At 52.8% G+C, this 12,082-nt stretch overlaps 1 protein-coding gene across 1 annotated transcript in view; it reads right to left on the reverse strand.

Moving 5' to 3' along the window:
- The window catches only part of LOC135530934 (liprin-alpha-1-like), a 90,328-nt gene that overhangs the window by 10,688 nt on the left and 67,558 nt on the right, over window positions 1-12,082 (reverse strand). The window contains 7 exon segments of the mRNA XM_064959101.1: window positions 346-374; window positions 377-545; window positions 1,779-1,860; window positions 7,561-7,654; window positions 7,834-8,012; window positions 9,049-9,173; window positions 9,771-9,800. Of these exon segments, the coding sequence (XP_064815173.1) occupies window positions 346-374; window positions 377-545; window positions 1,779-1,860; window positions 7,561-7,654; window positions 7,834-8,012; window positions 9,049-9,173; window positions 9,771-9,800 (708 nt within the window).

Below are 12,082 nucleotides of genomic sequence, written 5' to 3' on the forward strand. Positions count from 1 at the left end.
GAGAAAAAGAGTGAGGCCCCAATCAGGGCAGTCCTTTGTGAGTGAGTGATGCTCCGTGAACTCTGATTGGTGGAAAGGTTACAGTGAGAAACGCCATTAGCTGGTTAGAGGAGTGACAGCAGCATGCTCCAATCAGGTGGTGAGGAGAGGAAGAAGAGGGCAGGGCCCTCCAGGGTCCACGGCTGCACTGGACTTCTTTGGACGGTCTTAACTTTGGAGCTACCAGTATCTTTGGTGTGTGTGTGTATGTATATATGTGTGTGTGTGTGTGTGTGTGTGGCCGTGTTCGTTTTCTCTTGTGTGTGTGTGTGTGTGTGTGTGCGTGTGTGTGTGTCTCTCTCTTACGGTTCTGGAGGTCGGGGGGGCAGAGGGGAGGTGAGAGACATGATCTCCTGGATGGCCAGTCTCAGTTTGAGGCGGTGCAGGGGGTTACTGATGCCAATCTCCCTCTGGATCTCTGTGTCCGACAGGGCAGACATGATGGCACCGCTCTTCACATTGGCACGACACGCCGCCACGTACCAGGCTGGCATCCCCACCCACAGCTACACAGAGGAGACAGAGGATGGCAGGGGAGGGGGACAGAGGATGGCAGGGGAGGGGGACAGAGGATGGCAGGGGATGGCAAGGGGGGGGACAGAGGATGGCAGGGGAGGGGGACAGAGGATGGCAGGGGAGGGGGACAGAGGATGGCAGGGGAGGGGGACAGAGGATGGCAGGGGAGGGGGACAGAGGATGGCAGGGGAGGGGGACAGAGGATGGCAGGGGAGGGGGACAGAGGATGGCAGGGGAGGACACAGAGGATGGCAGGGGAGGACACAGAGGATGGCAGGGGAGGACACAGAGGATGGCAGGGGAGGACACAGAGGGGCCAGGAGAAAGGATTGGGTTATTTTTGTGTTTTGAATGTGTGTGTGTACATATGAGAGTGATGGTGTGTGTGTGTGTACATATGAGAGTGATGGTGTGTGTGTGTGTACATATGAGAGTGATGGTGTGTGTGTGTGTACATATGAGAGTGATGTACATATGAGAGTGATGGTGTGTGTGTGTGTACATATGAGAGTGATGGTGTGTGTGTGTACATATGAGAGTGATGGTGTGTGTGTGTACATATGAGAGTGATGGTGTGTGTGTGTACATATGAGAGTGATGGTGTGTGTGTGTACATATGAGAGTGATGGTGTGTGTGTGTACATATGAGAGTGATGGTGTGTGTGTGTACATATGAGAGTGATGGTGTGTGTGTGTACATATGAGAGTGATGGTGTGTGTGTGTACATATGAGAGTGATGGTGTGTGTGTGTACATATGAGAGTGATGGTGTGTGTGTACATATGAGAGTGATGGTGTGTGTGTGTGTGTGTGTGTACATATGAGAGTGATGGTGTGTGTGTGTGTGTACATATGAGAGTGATGGTGTGTGTGTGTGTGTACATATGAGAGTGATGGTGTGTGTGTGTACATATGAGAGTGATGGTGTGTGTGTGTACATATGAGAGTGATGGTGTGTGTGTGTACATATGAGAGTGATGGTGTGTGTGTGTACATATGAGAGTGATGGTGTGTGTGTGTACATATGAGAGTGATGGTGTGTGTGTGTACATATGAGAGTGATGGTGTGTGTGTGTACATATGAGAGTGATGGTGTGTGTGTGTACATATGAGAGTGATGGTGTGTGTGTGTACATATGGGAGTGATGGTGTGTGTGTGTACATATGAGAGTGATGGTGTGTGTGTGTACATATGAGAGTGATGGTGTGTGTGTGTGTCTCACCTCCAGCCAGACGACTACAGTAGGGCCATCCCACTGGGCGAAGGGAAGACTCTGCCTGCGAGCCTCCTCCAGCAACTCATGCCTATAACAACACACGTGGTTAGAGAGAGAGAGACACACACACACACACAAACACACAGAGAGAGAGCGAGCCCGTTTCACCTAACACACACCTCAACCTGCACACCATGAAAACACAGTACCTCACACACACATGCACACACACACGGTTGTAAACATGCCGAGGTAAGAGAGAGAGAAAGCTGAGGATTTTAACCCTGCGGCAGGTCAGACCTAGAGAGAGAGAGAGAGAGGGAGAGGGAGAGAAAGACCAACCCCAGATAATTTCCAGAACATTCTGGCCATGTAAACAGGTCAGAAGTTTAAAAGCTGTTGACCACTTCAAAGCTTGGCAGGAGTCCCATTTAAAATCAATACATTTGGTGGACGACTCCTGTTTCCTCAGTCTAGAACAGACCCACCTTTATTTCCAAGCCACTGTTACATAACCAGTATCTTTGTGGCCAACAGACTAAAGGCATCATGGGAAATGGAGTTCACACAACGGTTCAATACTAGGGGAAAACGTGTGTTAGAATGCATCCATAAGACAACAGTCAGTAGAGGACAGAATACATGCACCAAAATACATGGAAAAAAACCTTCAGATAGTTGGTCTATTTTTGTGTGTGATATATTTTGGTCCACAAGATGGCCCCATCCACTACTTCATTCTAACAGCAGCATCGCATTAACCTGTGGAAAGATCCCACTAGTATCTGACCTAGAAACCTGGCAAGACTGACTCCGTGTCTCAGTGGTCACTTCCGGGGTTGTTAGTCTACATCTGTGTTTACCAAACACGTGACAAAAATAACATTTGAATTCAGGAAGTACACTGAAAATCCAATTCTCTACCGTGCTTTTCAAATTAGGACATTTTGGAATTGAGTTGACTTTCTGAACTGAAATGGAATTGACACCAACCCTGATAAGATCATCCTAGAACTTTAACACCGGAAGAGGCTCAGAGAAAGCTTTGTAAAAACAGCAGGTAGGACACATTCCTGTTAGTTGAGATGGTACTGTAGGTATAGCAGAGAGGAAAACACATCAGGTCTGAGGAGAGCTGGTGAGGAGAGCTGGTGAGGGCAGCATGAAGCCAACTGTTTAGAGCCAAAGAGGGCAAAGCAACAAGCAACATGGAGGAGATGACTCACCCTGTCGTTGGACTACAGATGGAATGAGAGAGGGATGAAATAAGAGTCAGAATCAGCTAAATAAAAAGAACTGAAGCCAATTAAAAATAACCTAACTAGGCATAGGAGAGCTCCTGGTGGCGATGGCCAATGAGAACCAAGCTTGGACTCCTGGTGGCGATGGCCAATGAGAACCAAGCTTGGACTCGTGGTGGCGATGGCCAAATGAGAACCAAGCTTGGACTCCTGGTGGCGATGGCCAATGGAACCAAGCTTGGACTCTGGTGGCGATGGCCAATGAGAACCAAGCTTGGACTCCTGGTGGCGATGGCCAATGGAACCAAGCTTGGAGAATGGCCAATGAGAACCAAGCTTGGATTCCTGGTGGCGATGGCCAATGAGAACCAAGCTTGGACTCGTGGTGGCGATGGCCAAATGAGAACCAAGCTTGGACTCCTGGTGGCGATGGCCAAATGAGAACCAAGCTTGGACTCCTGGTGGCGATGGCCAAATGAACCAAGCTTGGACTCCTGGTGGCGCCAAATGAGAACCAAGCTTGGATGGCGATGGCCAAATGAGAACCAAGCTTGGACTCCTGGTGGCGGCAAATGAGAACCAATGGTGGCCAAATGAGAACCAAGCTTGGACTCCTGGTGGCGATGGCCAAATGAGAACCAAGCTTGGACTCCTGGTGGCGATGGCCAAATGAGAACCAAGCTTGGACTCCTGGTGGCGATGGCCAAATGAGAACCAAGCTTGGACTCCTGGTGGCGATGGCCAAATGAGAACCAAGCTTGGACTTGGACAAATGAGAACCAAGCTTGGACTCCTGGTGGCGATGGCCAAATGAGAACCAAGCTTGGACTCCTGGTGGCGATGGCCAAATGAGAACCAAGCTTGGATTCCTGGTGGCGATGGCCAAATGAGAACCAACTTGGACCTGGTGGCGATGGCCAAATGAGAACCAAGCTTGGACTCCTGGTGGCGATGGCCAAATGAGAACCAAGCTTGGACTCCTGGTGGCGATGGCCAAATGAGAACCAAGCTTGGACTCCTGGTGGCGATGGCCAAATGAGAACCAAGCTTGGACTCGTGGTGGCGATGGCCAATGAGAACCAAGCTTGGATTCCTGGTGGCGATGGCCAAATGAGAACCAAGCTTGGACTCCTGGTGGCGATGGCCAAATGAGAACCAAGCTTGGACTCCTGGTGGCGAGCCAAATGAGAACCAAGCTTGGACTCCTGGTGGCGATGGCCAAATGAGAACCAAGCTTGGACTCCTGGTGGCGATGGCCAAATGAGAACCAAGCTTGGACTCCTGGTGGCGATGGCCAAATGAGAACCAAGCTTGGACTGGTGGCGATGGCCAATGAGAACCAAGCTTGGACTCTGGTGGCGATGGCCAATGAGAAAAGCTTGGACTCCTGGTGGCGATTACCAGTCTTTGACTGTATCAAACTAACGTAGATCTATCAAAAGTGTCATTAAATGTTAGGTTCAAAACACAAAACTAATTCAACCGCCTTATATTTGAAAGTTCTACAGCTATGATCAAGTCACCCCTTGATTACCTAAAGGAAAAAAGGGGACATTAGTTCAGAAAAATGAATGAAAGTGAAATGGAAGCCTGGCTGATACACTGCATCACATCAAGCTGAACTAGAAGCATGAAGCTGTACAAACACACAGGGCTGGTTTCCCAGACACAGGTAGAGTCCAGCTCTCCACTAACAAGCATTCATTAACAGGAGACCGGGAAACTGGCCCTTACAAAATCACATCCTGGCAGTGTGGCTGAGGAGCTGCAGTGAATTGTATGACGGCAGATCGAGTTTGTGTGGACGGGACGGGCATGAGACCAGGGAGGGACAGCATGGGGAGGGGGCATGAGACCAGGGAAGGACAGCATGGGGCGGGGGCATGAGACCAGGGAGGGACAGCATGGGGCATGAGACCAGGGAAGGACAGCATGGGGCGGGGGCATGAGACCAGGACCCAGGGAGGGACAGCATGGGGCATGAGGTCAGGGAGGGACAGCATGGGGCGGGGGCATGAGACCAGGACCCAGGGAGGGACAGCATGGGGCATGAGGTCAGGGAGGGACAGCATGGGGCGGGGGCATGAGACCAGGACCCAGGGAGGGACAGCATGGGGAATGAGGTCAGGGAGGGACAGCATGGGGCGGGGGCATGAGACCAGGACCCAGGGAGGGACAGCATGGGGCATGAGGTCAGGGAGGGACAGCATGGGGTGGGGGCATGAGACCAGGACCTGGGGAGGACCAAGCATGGGGAATGAGGTCAGGGAGGGACAGCATGGGGCATGAGGCCAGGACCCTGGGAGGGACAGCATGGAGAAGGGGACATGAGACCAGGACCCAGGGAGGGACAGCATGGAGAGGGGATATGAGGCCAGGACCCAGGGAGGGACAGCATGGAGAGGGGGCATGAGACCAGGACCCAGGGAGGGACAGCATGGAGAAGGGGACATGAGGCCAGGACCCTGGGAGGGACAGCATGGAGAGGGGGCATGAGACCAGGACCCTGGGAGGGGCAGCATGGAGAGGGGACATGAGTGCAGGACCCTCGGAGGGACAGCATGGGGCATGAGGCCAGTACCCAGGGAAGGACAGCATGGAGCATGAGGCCAGGACCCAGGGAAGGTCAGCATGGAGCAGAGGACATGAGACCAGGACCCAGGGAGGGTCAGCATGGAGCATGAAGCCAGGACCCAGGGAAGGTCAGCATGGAGCGGAGGACATGAGACCAGGACCCAGGGAGGGTCAGCATGGAGCATGAGGCCAGGACCCAGGGAAGGTCAGCATGGAGCGGAGGACATGAGACCAGGACCCAGGGAGGGTCAGCATGGATCATGAGGCCAGGACCCAGGGAAGGTCAGCATGGAGCGGAGGACATGAGACCAGGACCCAGGGAGGGTCAGCATGGAGCATGAGGCCAGGACCCAGGGAGGGACAGCATGGAGAGGGGACATGAGACCAGGACCCAGGGAGGGACAGCATGGAGAGGGGACATGAGACCAGGACCCAGGGAGGGACAGCATGGAGAGGGGACATGAGACCAGGACCCAGGGAGGGACAGCATGGAGAGGGGACATGAGGCCAGGACCCAGGGAGGGACAGCATGGAGAGGGGACATGAGACCAGGACCCAGGGAGGGACAGCATGGAGCTGTGTGCGAGAGAGCGAGTGGCAGTGTGCTGCACGGCAGGGTGAGCATAGAGCAACACAGGGCTGTTACAGTGCTGGGGTCAGATCTACAACAAACATATAGAACACACAAGCATAAACAGCAGCATGGCTGGAGCCATCAACCAGACCTATCTGAGCAAGATTGACCTCTCTAGTACAGCAAGATCTATGGTTGATTGAGTAGGTTCATATCTATTGGATGGAAGCAGAAAACACCAGTCAAGCTGCCACCAGTCCCTCTACTGTTAACTAGATGGAACCAGTCCCTCTACTGTTAACTAGATGGAACCAGTCCCTCTACTGTTAACTAGATGTAACCAGTCCCTCTACTGTTAACTAGACGGAACCAGTCTCTCTACTGTTAACTAGACGGAACCAGTCTCTCTACTGTTAACTAGACGGAACCAGTCTCTCTACTGTTAACTAGACGGAACCAGTCTCTCTACTGTTAACTAGACTGAACCAGTCCCTCTACTGTTAACTAGACGGAACCAGTCCCTCTACTGTTAACTAGACGGAACCAGTCCCTCTACTGTTAACTAGACGGAACCAGTCCATCTACAGTTAACTAGACGGAACCAGTCCCTCTACTGTTAACTAGACGGAACCAGTCTCTCTACTGTTAACTAGACGGAACCAGTCCCTCTACTGTTAACTAGACGGAACCAGTCCCTCTACTGTTAACTAGACGGAACCAGTCCCTCTACTGTTAACTAGACGGAACCAGTCCCTCTACTGTTAACTAGACGGAACCAGTCCCTCTACTGTTAACTAGACGGAACCAGTCCCTCTACTGTTAACTAGACGGAACCAGTCCCTCTACTGTTAACTAGACGGAACCAGTCCCTCTACTGTTAACTAGACGGAACCAGTCTCTACTGTTAACTAGACGGAACCAGTCCATCTACTGTTAACTAGATGGAACCAGTCCCTCTACTGTTAACTAGACGGAACCAGTCTCTCTACTGTTAACTAGATGGAACCAGTCCCTCTACTGTTAACTAGATGGAACCAGTCTCTCTACTGTTAACTAGATGGAACCAGTCTCTCTACTGTTAACTAGATGGAACCAGTCTCTCTACTGTTAACTAGATGGAACCAGTCTCTCTACTGTTAACTAGACGGAACCAGTCTCTACTGTTAACTAGATGGAACCAGTCCCTCTACTGTTAACTAGATGGAACCAGTCCCTCTACTGTTAACTAGATGGAACCAGTCTCTCTACTGTTAACTAGATGGAACCAGTCCCTACTGTTAACTAGATGGAACCAGTCCCTACTGTTAACTAGATGGAACCAGTCTTCCACCAGTACCACTACTGACGTATCTATGTTGCGTCACTGACAGAAGTGGTGACAAGATGTGGAAACACCTACTTCTTCTGCAGTTTCCTGTTCTTCTCAGCGGGGCCGCCTAGTTTGCCCAGCCCCAGTGCATCCTGGGGAGAGGTCTCTGCCTCGGGGGTACCAGCTGGGAGGAGAGATGGAGGGTCAGAGGTTAAAGTCAGTGCAGGTAGTCCCTTCCGGTTTCAGCTTGTTTTCTTCTGTTTGCTGCCTAATGAACTTGAACCAGCAGGCATGTTTTAGGGGGGGGGGGGGGGGACTGACCTTGGCTGCCAGGGGACTGACCTTGGCTGCCAGGGGACTGACCTTGGCTGCCAGGGGACTCCTTGCTCCCTGGGGGGCCTGGTCGACCCTTCTCCTTCTTGCCGAAGAGGCGCCCAATGGAGGACTTGATGCTCTTCTTCTTGGCTGCCTTGTTCAGAGAGTCCTGACTGCTGTTACTGCTGCTGGGGTTACTACCCTGGCCGTCCTGTAGGGTGGTCATACTGAGACAGAGAGAGGAGGGGTGAGAGGAAGAGAGAGAAGGGGGATCGAGAGAGAGAGAGAAGGGGGAGCGAGAGAGAGAGAGAGAGAAGGGGAGCGAGAGAGAGAAGGGGAGCGAGAGAGAGAAGGGGAGCGAGGGGAGGGAGAGAGAGAGAAGGGGAGCGAGAGTTCCTCTACTGTTAAAGAGAAGAGCGAGAGAGAGAAGGGGAGGGAGAGAGAGGGAGCGAGAGAGAGAAGGGGGAGCGAGAGAGAGAAGGGGATCGAGAGAGAGAAGGGGGAGCGAGAGAGAGAGAAGGGGGATCGAGAGAGAGAAGGAGGAGCGAGAGAGAGAAGGGGGAGCGAGAGAGAGAAGGGGGAGCGAGAGAGAGAAGGGGGAGCGAGAGAGAGAAGGGGGAGCGAGAGAGAGAAGGGGGAGCGAGAGAGAGAAGGGGGAGCGAGAGAGAGAAGGGGGAGCGAGAGAGAGAAGGGGGAGCGAGAGAGAGAAGGGGGAGCGAGAGAGAGAAGGGGGAGCGAGAGAGAGAAGGGGGAGCGAGAGAGAAGAGAGAGGGGGAGCGAGAGAGAGAAGGGGAGCGAGAGAGAGAAGGGGAGCGAGAGAGAGAAGGGGAGCGAGAGAGAGAAGGGGAGCGAGAGAGAGAAGGGGAGCGAGAGAGAGAAGGGGAGCGAGAGAGAGAAGGGGGAGCGAGAGAGAGAAGGGGGAGCGAGAGAGAGAAGGGGGAGCGAGAGAGAGAAGGGGGAGCGAGAGAGAGAAGGGGGAGCGAGAGAGAGAAGGGGGAGCGAGAGAGAGAAGGGGGAGCGAGAGAGAGAAGGGGGAGCGAGAGAGAGAAGGGGGAGCGAGAAAGAGAAGGGGGAGCGAGAAAGAGAAGGGGGAGCGAGAGAGAGAAGGGGGAGCGAGAAAGAGAAGGGGAAATATCAGAAACAGAGGGATGAAGGGATGGATGAACGGACAGATAAGAGAACGACAGAAGGAGAGATGGAGAGAAACATGGCTATTGTAGAAAACAGAGTGATATATTGGTTAGGCAGAACGGGGCTTCCTACCTGCGGATGTCCCTGATGTCCTCATGGCTGGCAGTGTGGCTGGCCCCCTTGTGCAGGCGCATGGAGCGCGGGGTGGTGGGAGGAGACGTCTCACACTGGATTGTGGTCTTGTCGTCCTGGGCAGACTAGACATAACATGGGGACACTCAGTCAGTCACTGTCTTCTAACGGGAAAAGGGGGTTGAGGAGGAGAGCTTTTAAAAAGCGTCTCTTCCCTCTCTGTATTGAGTGGATGAGGAGAACAGAGGAGATGACAGACTAGTTCTTCAACCTTTTATTTTATTTTTTATTTAACCTTTATTTTACTAGGCAAGTCAGTTAAGAACAAATTCTTATTTTCAATGACGGCCTAGGAACAGTGCGTTAACTGCCTGTTCAGGGGCAGAACGACAGATTTTGTACCTTGTCAGCTTGGGGATTTGAACTTGCAACCTTTCGGTTACTAGTCCAATGCTCTAACCACTAGGCTAAGAAGATAACCGTCTCCCCTCGCTTTGTGACATGTTCATTTCAGGATGTTCAAGACACTCAGGGTTTGGGAAGTGTAGAGGTGAGACACGCGTGACGGGGGGACGGGGGGGTCAAGGTTTGAGGAAGTTAGGGAGTGTGGGGTTGGGAAGTCACGTTTTAGGGGGGGGGTGTAGAGACTAGACTACAGGTTATGGTTGGGAAGGTGCAGGCAGGCAGGGAGAGAGCAGGAACTAGCGTGGTCTCTAGATTACCTTCCTGCGGTGCTTGCGCAGGTCACTAGGCTGAAGCATGGCAGCGGAGGAGGAGAGAAGAGAGGACGTTAGATACACACACTACCAGCAGAACAGAAAGCCCAGCACAGGCACACACACTACACAATGTGTGTGTGGAGGGAGAGTGTCTTCCAAGGAGACAGACACCACACAGAGACAGACAGACACACACAGAGACAGACACCACACACCCTGCATTACTACATCACTCTACTGTCTCCTCCTACCACCACCCTGCATTACTACACTGTCTCCCCCCTACATTACTACGTCACTCTACTGTCTCCCCCCTACATTACTACATCACTCTACTGTCTCCTCCTACCACCACCCTGCATTACTACACTGTCTCCCCCCTACATTACTACGTCACTCTACTGTCTCCCCCCTACATTACTACATCACTCTACTGTCTCCCCCCTACATTACCACATAACTCCACTGTCTCCTCCCACCACACACCCACAGAGACAGACAGACACACACCCACAGAGACAGACAGACACAGAGACAGACAGACACAGAGACAGACAGACACAGAGACAGACACACACCCACAGAGACAGACACACACCCACAGAGACAGACACACACCCACAGAGACAGACACACACCCACAGAGACAGACAGACACCCACAGAGACAGACAGACACCCACAGAGACAGACACACACCCACAGAGACAGACACACAACCACAGAGACAGACAGACACCCACCCACAGAGACAGACAGACACCCACCCACATAGACAGACACACCCACCCACACAGAGACAGACACCCACACACAGAGACAGACACACACACCCACACAGAGACACACACACACACACCCACACAGAGACACACACACACACACACCCACACAGAGACAGACACACCCACACAGAGACAGACACACCCACCCACACAGAGACAGACACACCCACCCACCCACACAGAGACAGACACACCCACCCACACAGAGACAGACACACCCACCCACACAGAGACAGACACACCCACCCACACAGAGACAGACACACCCACCCACACAGAGACAGACACACCCACCCACACATAGACAGACACACCCACCCACACATAGACAGACACACCCACCCACACAGAGACAGACACACCCACACAGAGACAGACACACCCACACAGAGGCAGACACACCCACAGAGGCAGACACACCCACAGAGGCAGACACACCCACAGAGGCAGACACACCCACAGAGGCAGACACACCCACAGAGGCAGACACACCCACAGAGGCAGACACACCCACACAGAGGCAGACACACCCACACAGAGAGACAGACACACACACAGAGAGACAGACACACACACAGAGAGACAGACACACACACACAGAGACAGACACACACACACACACACACAGAGACAGACACACACACACACACACACACAGACACACACACAGAGACACACACACAGAGACACACACACAGAGACACACACACAGAGACACACACACACACACAGAGAGACAGACACGCACACACACAGAGACAGACACGCACACACACAGAGACAGACACGCACACACACAGAGACAGACACGCACACACACAGAGACAGACACGCACACACACAGAGACAGACAGGCACACACACAGAGACAGACAGACACACACACACAGAGACAGACAGACACACACACACAGAGACAGACACAAACACCCACACAGAGACAGACACAAACACCCACACAGAGACAGACACAAACACCCACACAGAGACAGACACAAACACCCACACAGAGACAGACACACCCACACAGAGACAGACACACCCACACAGAGACAGACACACCCACACAGAGACAGAAACACCCACACAGAGACAGACACACCCACACAGAGACAGACACACCCACACACCCACACAGAGGCAGACACACCCACACAGAGGCAGACACACCCACACAGAGGCAGACACACCCACACAGAGGCAGACACACCCACACAGAGACAGACACACCCACACAGAGAGACAGACACAGAGAGACAGACACAGAGAGACAGACAGAGAGACAGACACACACACACACACACACACACACACACACACACACAGAGAGACAGACACACACACACACACACACAGAGAGACAGACACACACACAGAGACAGACACACACACACACACAGAGACAGACACACACACACACAGACAGACAGACAGACACACACAGACAGACAGACACACAGAGACAGACAGACACACACACAGAGAGACAGACAGAGACAGACACACACACACACACACAGACACACACACA

The sequence above is a fragment of the Oncorhynchus masou genome, unplaced genomic scaffold (assembly GCF_036934945.1).
Source record: "Oncorhynchus masou masou isolate Uvic2021 unplaced genomic scaffold, UVic_Omas_1.1 unplaced_scaffold_1462, whole genome shotgun sequence".
NCBI lineage: Eukaryota > Metazoa > Chordata > Actinopteri > Salmoniformes > Salmonidae > Oncorhynchus > Oncorhynchus masou.